At 37.8% G+C, this 22,340-nt stretch overlaps 1 protein-coding gene across 7 annotated transcripts in view; it reads right to left on the bottom strand.

Moving 5' to 3' along the window:
* atp2b2 (ATPase plasma membrane Ca2+ transporting 2) overlaps window positions 1-22,340 on the bottom strand; it is a 168,966-nt gene that overhangs the window by 51,052 nt on the left and 95,574 nt on the right. For all 7 annotated transcript variants that reach the window (XM_067388773.1, XM_067388772.1, XM_067388777.1 and 4 more), the window contains exons 3-6: window positions 14,318-14,515; window positions 6,520-6,777; window positions 3,491-3,616; window positions 1,366-1,491 (exon numbers count right to left, since the gene is read on the bottom strand). In XM_067388773.1, the coding sequence (XP_067244874.1) occupies window positions 1,366-1,491; window positions 3,491-3,616; window positions 6,520-6,777; window positions 14,318-14,515 (708 nt within the window). The remainder of the gene's footprint in view (window positions 1-1,365; window positions 1,492-3,490; window positions 3,617-6,519; window positions 6,778-14,317; window positions 14,516-22,340) is intronic.

Here is a 22,340-nt window from a genome sequence, read left to right as displayed (position 1 = left end):
TCACAAAAAAAAAAAAAAAAAAAGTTTAAAGGTGCCCTAGAACCAGATGTAATATAAGTCTAAGGTGTCTCCTGAATGTGTCTGTGAAGTTTCAGCTCAAAATACCCCATAGATTTTTTTTTTATTAATTTTTTTAACTGCCTATTGTGGGGCATCATTAAATATGCACCAATTCAGGCTGCGGCCCCTTTAAATCTCGCGCTCCCTGCCCTCCCGAGCTCTCGACTATAATACATTGTATAAACAAAGTTCACACAGCTAATATAACCCTCAAATGAATCTTTACAAGATGTTCATCATGCATACTGCATGCATGCGTCGGATCATGTAAGTATAGTATTTATTTGTATGTTTACATTTGATTCTGAATGAGTTTGATAGCGCTCCGTGGCTAAAGCTAACATTACACACTGTTGGAGAGATTTATAAAGAATGAAGTTGTGTTTATGAATTATACAGACTGCAAGTGTTTAATAATGAAAATAGCGACGACTCTTGTCTCCGTGAATACAGTAAGAAACAATAGTAACTTTAACCACATTTAACAGTACATTAGCAAAATGCTAACGAAACATTCAGAAAGACAATTTACAAATATCACTAAAAATATCATGATATCATGGATCATGTCAGTTATTATCGCTCCATCTGCCATTTTTCACTATTGTTCTTGCTTGCTTACCTAGTCTGATGATTCAGCTGTGCTCAGATCCAGACGTTAATACTGGCTGCCCTTGTGTAATGCCTTGAACATGGGCTGGCATATGCAAATATTGGGGGCGTACATATTAATGATCCCGACTGTTACGTAACAGTCAGTGTTATGTTGAGATTCGCCTGTTCTTCTGAGGTCTTTTAAACAAATGAGATTTATATAAGAAGGAGGAAACAATGGAGTTTGAGACTCACTGTATGTCATTTCCATGTACTGAACTCTTATTATTCATCTATGCCAAGGTAAATTCAATTTTTGTTTCTAGGGCACCTTTAAATATGTTATTTTGGTGATCAAAGATGAGTTTATTTTCTACAGGGGGACTTTAATACTTTGGGTTAGGGTTAGGGTTAAATCTTTATTTTTCCGAAGTGTAATATACATTTACTTTTGACTTTAAATGTTGCAGGGCCTGAAAAACAGGATAAAACTCGTATCAACTATAAACTGTGTTTTCGCTTTTAGTATGCTTTATAAAGTTCTTTTCGCTCAGTGTCCTGTTTTTGAGGTTTACAATCAAAGATCTGCCGATATAAGAAAACTGTTTATATGATAATAATTTCTATAACAATATCATCTGTAGATCCCCGTACAGAAGTGTTCTGGGCAGCTCTGCTGTAGTTTTGCCAGGCTGAGCTTTAGTTACGTACCTTTCTTCTCTTTTTTCTCCTCCTCCTCTCCGCCAGCACCGAGCAAAGTGAAGATGATCCCGGTCTGAGAGTTCACCCCGACTGCCATGACCACCATCCGACCCGAGCCCTCCATCACATGGGTGCCTGGAGATTCAGTTAACAGTGCAGTAAGTCATGGAGAAACTGTAAGTAATAGCAGGCCTGATGCTGTGACCTCAGCACAAATGACACAATGTGTGATCTCATACATGACTCGTGTCTGACAACACCGATCCCTCACACTCACCTGACTGTACTCTAAAGAACAATAAACACAGAGAAGTGATAACCTGAAAGCTATTTACAAGAGTTCATGTTCTCAACACCGAACAGCCAACTGCACTAGTTTGTCATTATTGTCCTTTTCAGTATAACATTGTAGAATTAAATTACCGTACATTAAAAGTGTTCTCTTAAAAGAGTGCACGACAATAAATTATGTAGTCGCCACTGAATAGGGTAAGTTAAGTTATAATTTAAGTGTTTTTGTTAATTAATTACCTAATTTGTTATTTAAAGGTCCAGTTCGTAATATTTAGGAGAATGCATTGACAGAAATGCAGTGGTGTATAAAGACCTTACATGATGAACCATTGTTTTTATTACCTCATAAATGAGCCATTTCAATCTATATACACCGCGGGTTCCTTTACATCAAATTCACCATTTTGCGCCGCCATGTTTCTACAGTAGCCCTAAATGGACAAACTGCTCTACAGAGCGCGTTTGCTTGACTGACTACTCTCTGCTGTCTAAAGCCTTGTTTACGCTGCACACGTCTGTGGCGCGTCACGGCTCTGGCGAGGTTTGGTTCCGTCCTGTAGGTGGTGCCAACTTTTAGGAGCAAAGCGACAGGATTCGCGAGACCACGTGATTTGCCTGTCCTGTGTTGTTTTTCTTGATTTTTTCGTGTTTTAAAATGGGTTAAATGTTCTAAAGGTAAAATGTTTGTTTTGTCCAGTTTAATTATGTTTATTGTTGGGTTTTTGCTATCCCACATGAGTCGGCACTGGACGTTTATTTTGAAATTGACAGGTTTTTGATCTTTTATTTTATATTACTACACAGGTTCGACCCGGCGTCCGTCAAAAATAGGCCAGGCACCTATATTTAGCGAAGCGGCGCAGCGCTTCTGGGCCACTTCTTAAACGTACCGTGGCGCAGCTGGTGTAAACACAAGCATTGACTAGAGTGGCCGCGAATCAGCTCCGGTAGCCGCGTCACAGCCGTAATGCGCCGCAGATGCGTGCAGATAACGTACCACCAACACTACACCTAAACCTACCTGATAGTGTTAAAAAAATCAAATGTGACATAATCATGCCATTTTAGCTTGTTTAGATCTATTTTTTAGCTCTTTGACCGTGACTCGCTTTTCACGGGATTCGTACCCAAGGCTTCCTCGTCTTAAGTCCAACTCTGTTTCAGCTGAGCTACCGAGCAAGTTTGTTATGTCAGAAAAGCATATGGATCTGGTTAAGTGATGCAAAATCCAAAATATATTTGTTTACAAATCGTGCACATAAATCGTTATAACATAGTATCGTGCAAGGAGACGTGAAAACAAGTCTTTATTAATCTATAATCTGACCCCATAATCATAACTGTGTATGAAAACGATTAAAAGCACTTGCTGTTTTACTGCCTCTAGTGTTCGTTTCTATTGGAAACTGCAGTGATATGTACGCATTGGTTCGTATTTTGGCGACTCGCGAAAACGTTCCCACAGGTACAAGTACGTCTTTCTTATGAGACCAGGTTGGCTTCGAAAGGGACAGTTTCTCATTCTCACCGCTAGATGGCGCAAAATGTACACACTGCACCTTTAATTACCAAAAAAACTGTTATTATTATTATGTTATTAACTGTGGCCCACATTTTGCACACAACATTGTTACCACATGATTGAAATATTAATTTAAAAAAAATGTAAAATTCCTCAAAACTATTACACCAAAGAAGCGCCTTTTTTGTACTTTCTACGGCATGATGGGAAAATAAGTAAATCATGTAACATTTAAGAACTTCAATATGCATTATGTGCAAGAGAGCACAACAAAATGAACGCTGTGAAAGTAAAATATGTTAGTAAAGAAGGATTCACCAGAGAGAAGCATGGGGTCTTTATCTGCAGATTTGCGCACGTGGTCGGATTCTCCCGTCAGAGAGCTCTCATCAATCTTCAGATCGTTGCCTTGTATCAAGACCCCGTCAGCTGGGAGCAGGTCACCTGAACACATTAAGGGCTGTCAATTTATGTGCATTTAGTAGAATTAATAAGAAAATAAAATGCAAATCACACCTCACCAAACCACACAAAAGCAACAGCACATAATAACATTTTAAAAGTGACTTATAGCAAGCACGACTGGGTCTTCAGCTTAATTTGTTAAATCCAACGGTCAAGAGCACAACAGGGACAAAACTGTTTCTGAACACAGGCAGCCACTCAGCAATGGAGCATATTTCAGAATCTAATCTCCAAAGCTCTTCTTAGTGCCTTTGTGTTCCTTCCAATAATCCCTTCAGTTTCTCCAAACAAGAAGTCGGGATCAATATTGCTGTCTCCAAAGAATTCCAAAGCTGATCCTCTAAGATGGCACTTGTCAAGCATTTCACAACAGAATCTCTCTCCAATTTTTCTGAGTTTACAGCCCTAACAGAGTCAATATCAAAATGACAAGGCTGGCAGTACGTTGTGCAATGACTATATTATAGGTGTTCCACAGGGTTCAGTATTTGGCCCTTTTGTTGTTTTATATATATCAAAAGAGATAATTTTGCTTTCATTTTCCATCTTTGCAATGCATCATATCAACTCCCACACATATTCAAAAATAACAGTAAGCCTGGGACTTCTAACCACCGCTGTACTAGTCAGGAGATGGAACCCCTCTTCCAGCCTGCCAAACGCTCGCACCCACAGGATCGCTCCGTCACTGTCAACAGCTACATTATCTGCCTCCCACTTGTTCAGGAGATCCGAAATAACAACCGGAACCTTTCCAACACTGCAGAACCAGCACAGCCCTGTAGTCTGATAAAATCTCCAGACTAGAAAGTGTTGATCAGCTTGATCGACTCTCATAATCAAACTGTAAAATTAATGACACAGATCAGTCTTGCTTCATCACACAGCAATGATGTCCGGTCATGCTTTAAAGCTCTCTTGATAACGCTTCACTTAATTAATAGATTTCAGATTATATATGGGGGAACCTTCCATTACAAATCTTGAAAAACTACATTTCATCTATGTTAATGCATATTATACATTCATAATTGTATGAATGTATAATTATAAATTATAAATATATGAATACACAATTTAAGGATCATGTATATATGAATGTGTATATTGTAGATTATACCAGTTTTCTTTACTTTTATAATTCATTTTAAATGATTCTATAATGTGAAATGTTAATTGTAGTACATATATATTCCATGTACTGTTGGAATGTCCATGTCCGTTTCTTAAATAATATGAGCTCATAAAAGTTACATGAATGATAACTATAAATGAGCTCAATACTGTTTCAAATTGTTTTAGATGGCATTTAGCATCTCACACTGTGGGAAATGTCAGCTTCTCAAAATATTCAATGTCAAACATATTATTATTATTACTTATTACATTTATTAGTCCACAAACAAAAGCCAAATACCAAATAATGTGCAATATTACAAAGTGCAAAATAAATTCCACTAATTTTAAACATTTAATAAATGTATTATATTGGGGAAGTTAAAAAGTCTGTATAATGGACAAGCACAACATCCAAATTTATCCTTCAAACTCGAGTGAACAAAAGTAATTAGAGAGAAAAATATCAAAGATGCTCCTAATATGTCCTTAATAATCTAGAATTAATCTTTTATTATTCTTTAAAATTATCCTAGAAGACAGAAAAGTTCCCCTAATTGAAGAATCACCCTGACTCCATATATTTTGTAGAGGATTTTCACCTAGAATTTAAATTACAGGGGGAGAAAATGACTTTAGAAAGATGGCAGCATCATTATTTTATTTTTACACAAAGATTGGTAGGTCTTTAGTAAATTCTGTTGTCTTTAGCAGTCCTTTTGCATCATATGCCAATGGAGACAGTTCAAAAATGGGCATGCCTGTAACTCAAAAAGTAATAAAGATATCTCAATATGTTTTTAGATTCTGGTTCTTAACAAAATTTTCTTTTTGTATCTTAATTTTTAATGATCTATATGGTTCAATCCCAGAGATATGGGGATCTCAGTGTGGCTCCATGAGTAAACTGTTAAATTGTACACATTTTCAGTGGTCAAAAACCAAACGTGGCTCACTTTGAATACAGCTGATACTTTATTTTGTATTGGTACAAACTGTATTGAAGAGCAAAGTCTGATGAATAAACCAGCAACTGTCAGCATTGGCATATAATATAAAAAGATTGCTAAAGTCAACAGATTTAACTAATATACATACCAATCTCTGTGTAAAAATAAATAAATAACAATGCTGCCATCTTTTTAATGTCATTTTTATCCCCCTGTAATTTGGCTCCAAATCTCAGGTAAAGTTTTTGTCATTTCTCTGACAATAAATATTCATCCATGACATTTAATATTTTGACTTTCTTCACTATCTATGTTTGTATTTATGTTTGAAAAAAAAAAAAAAAAGGAAAAAATATTAAAAATATGAGCCGGGCATTTTGTTTTTAATATGTTTGATTTGACACACAATGACCCTAATGTTTTTGGTCTTGGTGGACAATATCTGCTATGTAGCTGCTGATTTGGAGCATGTATGTCAACTTACTACTGCCAACAGATACACAGACACACTGCTGTGAGCATGTAAGACATGCTGCTGCTGCATGAACAGGTATAAACTTCTGGGCAGGTGGAGCTGGGGAAGTGGAGGAGTTCAGAGGAACTCTGCAGGACCATCTTACAAAAAATACTGAATCTGACTATCTAAAATTTGAGCAAGCAAACTTATTGGCTGCAGAATCAGAAGAGGCTTGTGGCATGTAGTAAATGATGTGATTGCTTGCAGACTGCATGTAAAGGACCGATCAGCCTGTGACATCCAATTATAAATACAAGGGGTATAAGTGTTAAAAAGAAAATAAGCTTGGTGACACATACCATACTTGATTTGTGCAATATCGCCAACGACAATATCTGACACAGGGAGCTGGATGACCTGTCCTCCACGCACCACCTGGAATTTCTGCTCCTGTTCGATGCGGCTCTGTAAACCCCTGAACTGTTTCTCTTTGCTCCAGTCGTTGAAGGCCGTGACCAGAACAACACAGACCACTGAGAGTAAGATAGCAGCCCCCTCGATCCAACCGGCCTCCGCTTCTCCCTCGTCCTCCGCACCCGCATTCGCTGTCCCGCAGGCTGCAGAAAGAGCAAATCAACATTTGAGAATGCTGGGGAAAACACACACTGTACAATCCAATGTTGGGTTTTCATGTTTTATGGGGACATTACATAGATATAATGATTTCTGACTGTACAAACTGTACTTACACTTAATGCCATAAATCATCAGAAGAATAACATCCTAGGTAAATTTCTGATAAATTATAAATCTTGTTAATGATATTTTATTAAATTAAGCTTGAAATGTAGAGGGTATTTTTACACATATTTTACATACATATTTAATCAAAAAAAAGTTCACTTGGAGTGAATCGCATGAGTGTGACAGTTCATACAGAATATTACACAAAAGCAATAATTCTATATCTGAACTGTGTAACGTATGTACTGCTACATAACTATAAAATGCACACTGACAGAAATGTGCTGAAAATCAATCTCTGTTATGTCCACACATTCAGACATGCGTTGGCTAATTATTTCCAGTGATTTCTGATCTAGTCTGAGGGTTTCCTCAGGGGTGATGCAGTAACTCCACTGGGGCTCCGTCTAGTAATGGGCCGGTCCTGCTCCAGCTGTGCTGGATAAAATAGCACATGCGGGCAGTCACTGTAAGCACAGGAACATCATGGTTTCTAGTGAACTGTTTATTTGCAGAATTAGTTCAAATGGACACACTGTCCAATGACACAGCCAATGCTGAATGCACCAGGACACAACAAATACATTTTATTCAGGGAAATTAGTTTTTCCTCTGATCCCTTTGCTCAGGATGATTTGATTGCATTCCATTTTCCGTCATGATGAAATGTTTTCTGCCATTTTGTATTTCCCGAAAAACCTACTATTTTGAGAGAGTTTGTCAAATTTTCACCAAAATGGGCTCAGATCATCTTCAGACCATGCTGGCAAAAAGTTAATAAAAGCTTTTTGATAAACCCAACCATTCTCGAATATCGTGCAAACAAATTTAACGAAGAGCATGCCAAATTGGATGCGAGGCAATATCTTCGCAACGCTTTAGCGTGTTGAGATGAATATTGGTGCGTGTTATCACAAGCGTGACCTGAGGCTGCATGCAGAGTTGTGACATAGCGCCACCTACTGGTCAGAAGATATGAAATATGGCTCTTTTTGCTTATAACTTCTGAATGGTTTGCCCAAAAAATCATGAAACTGGTCTCTCTTCTCTGATTGACCAAACCATTAAGCTTTAATGGCTAGTATTTTACTATCATTATTTTCAAATGAACAGAGAAGACAAAAAGTGAAAAGTTTAAAAGACAAGGTCACCAGTTTCAGCACTAATAATGCATAAATAATGCATAAATCCATAAATAACTTGAAAACAAATTTCATTGTTGTGTCACCCACCTAAATAAGTTATATAAATAAAATAACTATTAAAAAAAACATTTACCCTATTTGTTTGGTCCTCCATAATATTCTGAGTTAGCAGTCTGTAATCTGTATTTAAAATGCACACAAATATCAACATAAACTAATTCTGTTATTCTATTATGCTCAACCTTTTATGATCTGAAAATTAATGAAACAGATATACAGTATTTTACATTAAATTAATTTTTCACCCAAAAATGAAAAATATGTCCAACCTCTATGACTGTCATGGACAGCCTGGTTTGTTTTCGTTTCATGGACTTTTTGTTTGTTTCTCTCAGTTACCTGTTTTCCTTTGTGCCGTTTTCCCACTCTCCATCTGTTACCATGGTTTTTGATTAATTGATTGCCATCTGTTTGTCATTGAGTTCTTTTACCCTCCGAGCCTTCAGCTCCACCTCGGACCGTCGACCAGTCGGCTCCACCCTGCCTCCCTCACTCCCTCGGCTCCACCTGAGACCGTCATCACTTTGGCTCCACTGAGCTCCCTCATCCCATCGGCTCCACCTTGGTCAGTCGTCGCTCTACCATCACCTCAAACTTCCGGGCTCTCTGCTGCGCTCCATCTTTCCACACACCTACGGATCTGCTGGGCTTCTCCATCCCTCAGGCTTCACCGCAGTCCACACTTACACTGGCGTCACCTCAGTCCTCCTGCCCCCTGGCTCCACCTCTGCTGCTTGTTGCTGGGACTCTGCCTAGGTCTCTCGGTCCATCAGACTTCGCCTGTGCTTCACCATCTCCCTGCATCACTTCATACACCCTCCATCAGTTCCACCGTGGGTCACCTTTATCCTGGCTGCCTCCTGGGTCACTCGGGAGTCTTGTTGGCTGTCCGCTCCTCCATGGATCCTTCCACTTCACTGGCCCTTTCAGCATCTGCTCCTCCTTGGCTCCTCCTACCATCTACTCAACCCTGATTTCTCCGGCAAGCATCCCTGCCTGTTTCGAGCTCTACACCAGCTCCTCATCCACCTCCAGAGCCCTCACCCTCCCTCACTCAGTTGAACTGAGACTTGTTTTCACTTTCATTTTTAGTTTGTTTCACTCAAGTACCTGTTTTCCTTTGTTCCGTTTTATTTTCATTTGTTCTCACGGTTTTTGATTTAGTTGTTACCTGCTTGTTCATTCACCCTGTGTATTTAAGTTCCTCATCTCATTCAGTCCTTTGTCTGTTCCACATGTTGTTTCGTTTATGTTCTTGATTACCTGAGTTTACTTTGTTTAATAAAAGGACTTATAATTGATCTTCTTCACCTCTGCTCATCATCATCCGGACTAAAACATAACAACGACTTTTTATTTCTTATATGCAACACATTGTTATATTAGTTTTTATTTTAATTTTATTTTTGTTTTATTCATATTTTGAATTAGCTTTTTTTTTTTTTTTACATTTTTAGTTTTTGTGTTAATTTTAGTTTGATTTGTTTTTAGTAATTTTGTTATGTTCCTTTTTCATTTTATTAGCTTTTTTGTTTATTTATTTTGTTACTTTAATTTATTTTATTTCAGTTTTAGTACATTTTCGTTTTTATTAATGTCCAGTTAATAATTCTATTTCCAAGGCAAGATTTCTATTTTTGTTTAGTTTGAGTTAATTTTATTTCAGCTTTTTTTTTTTTTTTTTTTTTTCCAGAAATGTTTTAAAAGTTTTAATTTTTCTTAACCATAATAAAAAGATGTTTTTTATGAGATTTTCTGATCCCCAGTTTCCAAGCAGAGCAGCTGAGATATTCTGCCAAGCATCTCCTTTTGTGTTCCATAGAGTAACATGTAATACAACATGTAATAATAATAATGGTGCGGAATTGATGACAGAATTACAACCTATACAACTTTAAATGCACTCCCACCCACTAATGAATACTCCAAAAATCCAGTGTTGGTGATTCTCAGATGTCTATTTTAGACTCTGCATTATGGACCCTACTGATCTCCCGTTTCAAGGCTGTGGCGCAGGGATATGGCTCTAGATCTCTTCATTTGATTTAGCTCCTCTGCAGTAAACCACTTCATTCTGGGTGCAAAATGTCAGCGAGTGTGTTGGGAGCTGTCCGCGGTGCTGAAGTGCAGACAGCAGGCATTAGATAACAGCTCGTGACACCAGAGCAGACGCGCTAGTGCCGCAACACTCTCCTGACACTTCACCAAAACTGCCCATTCGGCAGGAGCCTATTTTATGCAAATTCTGTCAAATTTGGACAAATGTGCATTTTTACATTTCACTTCTTGTTTTTCCTTCGAATTATTTATTTTTTCTGACCCCACCGGCAGAGTTTTGTTCTTGTTTTAAGCATAAACTCTCATTATTTACACGCACTATTGTCATTCCAAAGTTGTTTGCTGTGTTTTCTCACGGAACACAAAAGTAGACATATTAAAAACATGATTATGTTTTATGGACTACCTTTCATATGTTTCCCTTTCCGAACTGTTGTTTAAAGGAAAACGACTGCATGGAAAACTCTAACCTGAGGGTGAGTAAATGATGCAATATGTAAATAAATGACCTTCATGATGTATTTCAAGCTACAAATCCTTCTTCTAATGGTCTTCGCTGTTGCCCAGCTCTCCTGCTTCGGGTGAAAAGTGAGATTTTCCCTGTATTGATCTGTATGGAGCCTGTGCTTATCTCACATGTGGGAGCTGCAGGCAGAAAATCTGTGAGGGCATAATTCAATCTGAACGGCAGGGATGTCTGGACCAGCAGCACAATTCATCTTCCTTAAGAGACACAGACAGCAGCATTCTCCATTAAAACAAGGAGAAGTGTCACAAATCTCAGATGTAATGGCAGGGTGGACGCCGGTGGAGCCAAAGTGTCGAGACTCTTTTCTCTGCCTCTGCACTGCTGGAAAGTCCACTGCAGGTGTAATACGCATATTAACGTGCAATTTGCATATTAATGTTTATGACAAAACAATGTGGGGGAAGCTACTTAGAAAGTAATTAAGCTACAGACCTTATTAAGTTTTTCTTTTATAAAGCAGATCTTAACTGCATATTAATCTAAGTTTCGTGATATTGTGCTAGATAGATTCATATAATCATAGAATCACAATACAAGCTAAAAAATATTTTGTAATGCATTTTGAACTACTTGAACATGATGAGTGTCTTACACTTTCCCAACACAGCGATGCAAGAGTTAAAGAGCTATTCTTCGCTCAGATCTGGACTGCTTCATCGCTCTGAATGCATTGGAATAAAAGATCATTTTCCATTCCTGGAGTAATTGAATCCTTGAGCATTATCATGATTGATAATTCTTGCTCAGCATTCTTTTAGCTTCTTTACACTGCTTTAATGGTTTTGTCTTCATTGCACGTTTTATGGCCTGCTGGTTTGATGTATGGCCTTCACCAAAAGGTTATTCTTCCAGTGCTCACTTCATTAACTCCTTCCTTCACTGGATCCCCTCGCTCTGAATGCAGAGTCATGCTCACTTTAGTTTGAGACGAACACTGAGCTGAAGAAGACTGCTGATCAGTAAAGAAAAAGTTTGGACATGTCATTCCATGATCAATATGTAAGGGATAATCCATGGCTAGTTGTGCATTAAATCGATTTTAATGCTCGACGTAGAGGCAAAGAACTGCCTGACATGAAGTGCAGTGCATTGAAGTGGATTAATGCACAGCTAGCCGTGGATTATCCCGCTTATACCATGATCATTTACCAGTTAAAGCAGTTATTGATGTTTGCAGCTCAATATTTGAGAGGAAGGATAAAAATCAGTTATGGCTCGTTAAACCTAAGTCAGACGCAGAGATAAAGTAGTGCTTGTAAGATTAAATTTATTTGCATGAATGAATTATAGGATTTATCTGAATTATCTAGAGAGAGAGAGACATGCGTGTGAGTTACCTGCGTCTGTGCTAATAGTGAAGCTGCGAGTTTAATTACTTCAAAAACAGCGACGTTATACCCTCGTTGCTGACAAATATAATGTAGTGATTCAGTCATCAAGCTTTTTTACTAATAGAAAGATGATTAAACTGACTGGAACCACACATTCCAGCTAATGGTATAAAGACTTATAAAGATAGTGGCCTAAAATGGTATTTGCACACTTCAGTCACACTTACAAATGTCTGAATGTCACTGCATGCAAAATGCAAAACAGCAATGCAAAAAGTCATTTATTGTAAAGAAAGATGCACAAACACACTTTTCATCAAAACCTCAAGACAAAAAGAAGTTTGTATGATGTGAAATGCTAAAAAAAAATGAAAAGAGAGAGATGTAGTATTGAAAATGAAGACTGTGGTTATAGTTGCTCTTATGTTGAAGTAACTCTGCTTCTAAACAGCATCTCAAAACTAAACTTACTGTGGTTGGTCACTTTACATGTCAGTTAAATGCTCTTTTTCTGGTTACTGGACAGAATAAGATGCAATGAGCAGCAGATTTGTGGCCAGAAGGAATGTTTAGACACCGGCATCCATTAAAAACCACCTTGGCATCAGCTAGAAATCTTAGTTAGATCTTGTGCAGCTCAAGTGCAAACCAATAGATTTGGTTTGTATGTAACGCTACATACACGACAGTTTGAAAGTTTGGGATTGGTGAGATTTTTAATGTTTTTTAAAAGAATTTTCGTCTGCTCACCAAGGCTGCATATATTTAATTAAAATTACAGTAAAAACAGTAAATTTGAAAATATTTTAAAATGCAATTTATTCTTGTGTTGGCAAAGCTGATTTTTCAGCATCATTACTCCAGTCTTCAGTGTCACATGATCCTTCAGAAATCATTCTGATATGATGATTTGCTGCTCAATAAACATTTAATGTGTACAACTCTACAAAATATGTGTGTACAATATTTTTTCTCAGGATTCTTTGATGAATAGAAAGTTCAAAAGAACAGCGTTTATTTGAAATATAATCTTTTGTAAGATAATAAATGTCTTTACTGTCACTTTTGATTGATTTAATGCATCCTTGCTGAATAAAATTATTAATTTCATTAAAATTCTTACTGACCCCAAACTGGTGAACGGTAGTGTATAATGCTACAGAAGCTTTGTATTTCAGACAAATGCTGTTCTTTTGAACTTTCTATTCATCGAGGAATTCTAAAAAAAAAAAAAGTACACAACTGTTTTCAACATTGAAAATAATCAGAAATGTTTCTTGAGCATCAAATCATCATATTAGAATGATTTCTGAAGGATCATGTGACACTGAAGACTGGAGTAATGATGCTGAAAATTCAGCTTTGAATCACAGGAATAAATTACTTTGTCAAATATATTCAAATAGAAAACAGTTATTTTAAATTTGTAATAATATTTCACAATATTACTGTTTTTACTGTATTTTTAATTAAATAAATGCAGCGTTGGTGAGCAGACGAAACTTTTTTTAAAAACATTAAAAATTGTACTGATCCCAAACTTGTGGATGGCAGTGTATGTATAGTACTGTTACTTCAACCTTCACCAGGATTTGATCTCAGACTGGAAATCCTTCTGAAATTAATTCATCTGTACAGATGATAGTAAATGCCAGTGTTTTATATTTCCACATCACATCAAATGAGAAGCTATTTAACACTGAAAAAATACACACTTGACCTTTAAACCATTACTTTTCTCTGTTAACTGCTGACAAGACTGCCTACAGTACAACATCTGTTTAAAACAATTAATATTAACTAATCATAAAAATAAGAAGGTGACAGTACAGCCTAAATAAAAATGAGAATTTCCTCACTCTTAAGTCGTTTCAAACCTGTATGATGTTTTATATATCATTTTTTTTTTTCCAAATAAAATCAAAAGGGTCCAAAACTTCCAGTGTATGGAAAAAAAACCTGACATTTTTATTAGAACATCTTCTTTTGTGTTCAACAGAACAAAGAGAGTCATGCCGGTTCGGAACGACATGGATGAACTTTCCCTTTAACCGGCGCTGGACGACTGGATGACAAAGAGGAGAGCCAAAGGGTTTATAGAGACTGAAAAACTGTTTTTAACAATAACCTGAGTGCCTTGGTTACATTTCTTACATCAGCAGATCATTTGCCGTAAAATACGAGAAATATATGAGACAGGAACAGGAAACAACAGCTCACTTCAAAGGGAAATCAGGCATATACTGCTGAAAGCCAAAAGAGAAAGGCGTAATGATGGACAGATACTCACACTCGCTGCCCTCTCCAGGCGGCTGATAGAAGGACAGACCCAGAGAGATCATGGCTGCAATTTCGAGGATAATGAGGGTCACATCTTGTAATGCTTCCCACACTAACTGTAAAAAAGTTTTTGGCTTTTTTGGAGGTATAAGATTTTGCCCGAAGACTTCTTTTCTTTTATCTAGATCTATGGCATCTCCAGCCAGACCTGTAAGAAAGAAAGAAAAAAACAGCGCAATATTACTTACAACTCAACTCAATAAATGGAGTAGGATTTACAATTTTCATCCAGTACATTTCACAAATAAGTACAAAGAAATGGCAACACATTTATTAAAAAAGATTTTCAATAATAATGATTTGTTTTATTTACAACTTTGAAATGTCATGTTTTTACAGTGTGGCAACATGAGGGATGGTGTCATAGTGGTGTTTCTTCATATACAGCAGATTGACATTCACATGAGGTCAGAAGGCATCCGGGCATTTGAACGTTTGATACGTCACCAGTTGTTCAGGTTAGCACCTGCTGCTCGACACCGTAACTACACCATTCTAAAGGGGCAAAATGCATTTGCTCCTATTGATGTTCAATTGATTCTAACTATGGAAACACTTCAGAAAAGCCCACATACTCTAACAATGAAAGGGAACCATCATAATTGCAAGATAAAACCACTGCTTTAATGAAAGAGTGGCGAACGTTTCGGTCACATGTGACCTTTCTCAAAGCCTAGTTAACAATGCCATCTTAATATAACAAGTCACATGATTGCTTGGATCACATGGCCACCCAAACTAGGATAGCGCCCCCTAATGAATCCCTTAATGCTGTCACTCATTTTGGGTCGTAGAGATCTCACAAAATTCCATTATAATCAGTGAAGTGGCCTACAACTGCACAATGAAACAATTATTTACATTGTGTCTTCACTTTGTTTGTTATAATGAGAGGATTTGCAGAACTCAACAAAAACTTCAGCGTTTTGAGCGAGGAGGGAATTCTGACTTCTGATTGGCCACTGCGTTCAAGAGCTCCACAGATATGTCTGTGATTCACTTCATTGCTCAACCCTGTAGAAACACATTGTAAATAGAAACCTTTGACGATCCACATGGATGGCTCGCCAAATCTGTTTCGCCAATATCATATTATTATGAAGAAAACTGATCCTAGACCAGCAGTTATGGGCAGCTTACTCTCCCGTCAAATCTTGTCCCCCGCCTCACTCTGTTGCGTCGGTCCCGCAGGAGTGCAGGTCTCTAGTTTGAACTAAACCATAACTACAGTTTAAGAAAAACTAATAACTTTGGCTGAGTATTTTTTGTGTGGAACCGAGTGCCGAAGTCGGCCGCATCAGCTTTTGAGAAGAGTGTGAATATTAAACTAAAAGCCTATATTCAGACTCTTTGCATCACAGAAATACATTATATTTTAAAGTATAATATAAAACCATTACTTTATATTGTAATAATATTTTTCTGTATGTTTCATATATCATAATGAGCTTGAGACATCACAGAAGGTTTTTTTTCACAGCCTACCTGACTGAAAGGCCTCATTAATATGCAAGTCATTTCAGCTCATTACTATCCAATTCTTTTGTCTTCTCAGGTGAGAATGGCCCATTTTCAGTGGTGATTCACGCCTCCTTGCATACTGTGTTTCTTGGCAAAAAGTGTCTTACAAAAACTAAATCAATATATTGTTAAATATGAAGGAGTAGGCAGCATAATTTTTACATAATTTTGAAGCAAAAACTCTAGTCTACAACCTCCAATACCCTAAAGTCTTATGAACACAGATTTATTATACTTTTTTTGGCCTTATTTCAGTGACTTAAGTTTTTTGTTTTTTCAACAACCACGCATAAATGTTATTCCTTCAAAAACACAAACATGTACATACATGTTCCTCACATATTATTGTAGCCAAGTTTGTGCTGAATACAGTGTAATGACACTTTTTCCATTAATATGTTTATGAACAACTGAAAAAAGCACAAATGTCAGGGCATGTCAAAAGTTCTCCAGGCCCCAAATCAGCCTCAGACTCCAGAGGGTTAACAGATCGCTATGGAGCGACTCGGTCCCCAGCTTCAGTTGAGCAATGTAACGTTTCTCTTCGCTCCAGCAGAAAAAGGCTTTACATCCCGTGCCCACAAATGGAAAATGAGCAATCCATCTCTCAGAGTAAGATTGGGCCCTCATGTCACCCACAGTCTCCAATTACCCTGCTGACTCACAGCACAGGCTGTTCGACACACTTACGTAAAGCACTCACACCGCATCTACAGATCTGCAGAACTACACTGCGTAATACACTAGTCAGCTGCTTGAACAACTAGTCCACTAATCAGGGAAATTGATGAAGCCCTGTATACTTAGGCTAGTATTGGTTCAGCAGATCTTAGGGGTGTGCATTAAGACTTTTTCTTGTATGTATGACGGTTTCCACAAAAATCTGAAGCGGCACATCGGTTTTCAACATTGATAGTAGTTAAAGATGCTTATTAAGCAGCAAATCATCAAATTAGAATGATTTCTGAAGGATCACAATGGAGTGATGATGCTAAAAATTCAGCTTTGATCACAGAAATAAATTATACTTTACTAAATGTTCACATAGACAGCTATTTTAAATTGCAAAATAATTTCACTGCTTTTAATGCTTTTTTGTTTGTTTGATTTGATTAGAGATTCTTTAATGATTCTTCACAACATGTTTAAGTACAGATGCTTTCTTTTGCCACAGAGGAATAAAGCAGAACCAGAAAAACTATGATGTTAGAAAGATGTACGTTATTAAACACTGATTTCTAAGAATATAAAAGTAATATAATTTGGATAATCTAGTCATAAACCTCTGAAGTTGTGAAGACAGAAGCCCCACGTAAGATGGCAATGATCTAGCGCTGTCATGGAGGCACACCGGCCAGTGATCAGGCTCCGGTTTATCAACACGCCGGTCAAACACATGCCATGACTCCACACTCTTGGAGCGCGTACAGAGCTGGCAGCGGCAGCTGGGCAAACGTGATCGGGCCAAGTCTTGTTTTCCAGGATTTGCGGCGTTTGTTTGTGGATCCAGCTGTGCTGCGCTGATTCGGATCCCTGGCCCACATTCACCAGCTGCTGCCCTCTCTTTGTGACCGCTTGTGTTACCATTAGCACTGTTCGGCCAGAGTGAGTCTCATTACTGAGCGCTGCTCTTTTGAAGATCAACCGTGCTGGCGACACGCGTGTATATCATTTCTCCTGCACATCAACTCAAAAACAAGTGCTGGGAAGCTGCTCTGAAACTAAAGTTTGCCAAGCTACATGCAAATAGCAAAAAGAGCAATTAAAGAACTTGTTAGATACAATACAAACTGATTAACAGAAGCATTCGCTTCCAATTATTGCAGGCTTGCCTTTCATTACATTGTTTTTATTCATTTTGAGGAATATTGAATCTATTTTTGTGCAAGTGAGATGGGTAAATGCTCACATTTAATCTAGAACTACAATATCCATCATGTTCACACACAACACCTCTGCATTTATGATTCCTCTCAACATGAGGACAGCAGAGCTGTCAGTCAATTTATGGGAAAACAAAGTAACTTACTTGAAAAAGTAACTCAGGTATTATTTTGCAAATTTAAAAGTAATGCGTTATTTTACTAACTATTTGAAAAAAGTAATCTGATAACATAAATTGCGTTACTTGTAATGAGTTACCCCCAACACTGACTATAAATGTAGTGTCACTTTTTAAGTTAATAGTGTTGTTGTAGTTCAAAACACTACAAATACATCAAACAAGCAGTAATGTTATGGGCTGGTCACGCAGGACGGGTTTCCACTGCAATGTCTTGCAATTTTATCAGGATCTTATACCATGAGTGCTGCATTTTTATGATTCTGTGTCACGTTAAAAGTAGTGAAATGTCTATAACCATGTCTTGAAATGCCTGAATCCCACCCAGGGTTATTAAGTAAAACTAAAATTGTGGGGCTGCTTAAATGACACCATTTTAAAAGAAGTATATACGTAAGCAATAAGGTAGGAGAGAGAGTGCTGTATTGTGAATAAGTCACGGCTGAAGGGCTTCGTTAGGCACGATGCAAAGCAGAGTAACCCCTTCAGCCGTGACTTATTCACAATACAGCACTAGCCTCGAGTACCTTATTGCTTTTATAAAATGGTTACCACACAATACAAATATTAAAGCCAAAAATTTGTATCAATGCAACTTTCATGAAGTAAACTTTTGCTAAAAGCCTTCCTTCCACCGGAAAAAAAAGTCCCTGACCATGAACAGCAACAGAAGTTACATTATTAAACCATTAGATGGCGGCAAAGACTGTCTTTATGAGTGAGTCAGTCAGTAGCGAAGACTTTTACATTGAAAAGACTGAATTTTTGTGAACACGGAACAAGACGCAACTGACAAATGCTTTGACTAGTGCTGTCAGTCACGGGAATACCCCTTAACTGTTAAAAGGACAAGATATCGCAGCGGACGTTTAAACAGATTTTTTATTATGAACATAGGAATGACCTGAAGGAAAATGCTAAATCTGAATGCAGATACTAAACTCGCTGGTTGCTAAGGGTGTTGTGTAATAATACACAGACAGAACCGTTGGGTGAAGCGGTCATTGTCGTGTTTTATCATGAATAAAACACAGCTATTGACCAATCAGAATCAAGGACAGGAACTAACCGTTTTATAAGAATCTTTATTGTCATTGAATGCATACTGTAGTACACAACAACGATATTAAATTAGCAACTCTAAAAGAAGCCTAAAACAATAAGTAATAAATAACTAATAAAATAAAATAGTAACAACAGACAGTATGAATTAAACAACATAAACAGCAGAGCAACCATAATATACTGCCACATAAAGTGAGGTAGTGCAGAAATACTTTTAAACAACATCAATATTGCACATATGTTCATAATTATAGCAACATTCACAATATACTTGTATAATTATGAGCAGAAAAGTATATTATGACAATAAAACATTAATACCACAGCAGTAAACAATTAAAAGATAAAGTACAAGAACAAGAGCAAGAGAATGTCTTTGTCAATGGTCACTATTATGTGTTCTAATATATGTGTAAATAGTTAGTTACAGTGTGAGCGGACACAGCTCTGGGGAAGAAGCTGTTCTTATATCTGGTTGTATGAGAGTATATGGCTTTATAACGCCAACCTGATGGTAACAGTTGAAATGGTGATCTGGGTGTGTGGAGTCCTTACAGATGCTCGTTGCCTTTCTGAGACATCTTGTGCTGTATATATCCTCCAGCGCTGGTAGTCTCGATGATCCTTCGTGCGCTGGAAACGACGTGTTGAAGCATCCTTCTATCCGCTGCAGTGCCACTGTGAAACCATGCAGTATGTGATGATGCTCGCTATGGAGCAGTGGTAAAAGGTTACCAGCAATTCTTGTCGCAGACCGGCCTTTTTCAGTGTCTGCAAGAAAAATAACTGCTTTCTGTGCCTTTTTTACTTGTGCAGTGGTATTTGTGGCCCAGGTAAGGTCATCTGCAATAGAGACTCCAAGGAAATGGATGCTGGGCACCCTCTCCACCCTCTCTCCACTGATGCATAATCCCCATCCTGGGATCTCCTAAAATCAATGATGAGCTCCTTTGGTCTTCCCAATGTTCAACAATAGATTATTCTCCAAACACCAATCCGCCAACTTCTGCCCCTCCGCTCTATAAGCTGATTCGTCATTTTACGTGATCAACCCCACCTCAGTTGTATCATCTGCAAACTTTACTATAGTGTTGGTGTCAAATACTGGAACTTTCAACTAAAAACGAAATGTTTTATGCGTTTTGGTCGTTCATTTACAGGACAATTCCTGAAAATGCTAACTTTTGAAAACAGGTTTCAAAGTGCAAGTTTTTGAAAACTATTTTCTTGTTAACAAATATGTGAAAGCAGTGACATCGTGCGCATATGTGTTACGTGTTCAGTCTACAGGTGCGTAGTGTTTCTTTACAAAGTGACATCGCCATCTACTGGCCTGGCAGCAGAATACAGCGATTTTAGTCGTTTTCACGGATCCGTGTGAATTTAGAAATCAACTTTTCTTTGAGCTTTTGATATATAAGAGGTCATCGTACTATAAGAATATCCTGTAAGTTTCAGAACTGAAAACTTCATTGTTAGTCCAATAAAGCTTTTATTGACAGTAATGCAACGACATGTAAGTAACTGTGTTCATTCTAATGCCTGATCTGATTTTAATGATTCATGTACAGTCAGATGATCTTTGTCTGTGTGTTAGTAAATCAAACCAGTTACTAAACGCTCAACTTCACCTTGTTTCTCTTAGTAGGATGAAAATAATCTGTTATTTAAACAGTGATTAAATTAAATAAAGAAGAACGCTCCCTTTACAATCGCTGGAGCTGTCAATCAAACAGCGCGAGTTTATCAGTGACTGAGTTCTGGACTCGGTTTCTTTAGTGATGATGAAAGCATTCATTATTGTGCAGAAATTGAGTTTCAATGACGATTTCACTGCTTTCATGAGCTCAACAACATGTCTGTGATCGACTACAATGATCATCACTGCATCCTTTCATGCCACGATCTAAATATAATGCCACAGATCTAAATGTAATGCTATAATCCACACTTGTCATGATTAGTTAACCTTGAGAGCTGTAGCTGTAAAAAAAGGGCTAAAAGAGAGAGTAAAACTTAGCTATTTCATATGCAAAGATGTCAGCCAATCACAGCAGCGGGCGTTTACACGGAAGTCTCACAGAGACACGCCCCTTCAAACAGAGCGTTCAAATCAGAGGGATAAAATCAGGGTAGGAAAAATGCCTTTTATTTCTAAATTATGGCGATTTTTGATGTTAAAAAGCATATTAAGTGCACCCCAGGAAACATTAAAAACCAATAAAACAACACAGTTCATGACTGCTTTAAAAATATAAAGCTAATTCAAAATATTAACAAAAAATAACACTGATCCCAAACTGTTTTTGAATAAAATATTGTGTGAACAGCACCAAACGATGACAAAAGTGATGCAGTACTGACAATAATACACACTCAATTGTTCATAAATTTATATTTGACCTTGAGATTTTCTGCATAACTTCCTCACTCGGAGGAAACGCACTCTTCGGCTGACACCAAAAAGTATCATCAAAGTCGATACGAGCTAAAGCAGTGAGAAATAAGATGGTGGCTGCTTCCATGGGAACACGAAACAGAGCGGCCCCGAGACTGAGGAACCGTGTGAGACTGAGAGCTTCACGCAGGGAGAGAGAGCAACGAGGAAGGGAAGAAACTATTTCTCGCGCTGGGGAAGAATGCACAGGTTGCAAATAGCACACTGGGCTAAAAATAAACTCATTAACCATTCTGTCTTAATTGAATGTGTGTGTGTGTGTGTGTGTGGAGGGGATCTCTCAGCATCGATCCCACCCGTGCAGAATCAAACGTGGCTGAGCGCGTGGGTCTCAGCGTCGCTTTCATCATTAGCCGCTGGCCATGAACGCAAGCCCGTTCCTGTGATCGACACGGGCCGCAACCGCTGAGATTCGCACATACTGTATGTGCGGCTTCAGCAAAGAGAGTTCAGAGCACACGATCACGCTTGCCGTCACGTGGCTTAAAGGTTTATTAAAGGGAACAGGAAGACAGCGTGCTGAGATATAAATATGTTAATGTTTCATGTGGTTTAGACTGCAAATCACAGTCATTAGCAGGTGTCAGCAAACGGTTGAATCATGTTGCAATGATAAAAAGGACAGGGAAAAGAAATAAATCGCTGCAGTCATGCATGTGCAACACAAAAATGGATTCATTAAGTTGCCTCGTGCCTTTCAGAGCTCTCTGTTATTAGACTCTGAGGAAGCCTGCGAACATAAAACAGCATGTAAGTCTGTCAATTGCGTTCAGCATTTATGGCTCTATTTATAGCTTGTCTTGATTGATATTAAGCAGTGGCAAACAATCTGTTGTTATGGTGTACAGTAGAACTGGAGTGTATAAA

The sequence above is a fragment of the Chanodichthys erythropterus genome, chromosome 6 (assembly GCF_024489055.1).
Source record: "Chanodichthys erythropterus isolate Z2021 chromosome 6, ASM2448905v1, whole genome shotgun sequence".
Classification (NCBI taxonomy): Eukaryota; Metazoa; Chordata; class Actinopteri; order Cypriniformes; family Xenocyprididae; genus Chanodichthys; species Chanodichthys erythropterus.
The sequence above is the reverse complement of the archived record's forward strand: the minus strand, read 5'-3'. Positions and strand labels throughout refer to the sequence as shown.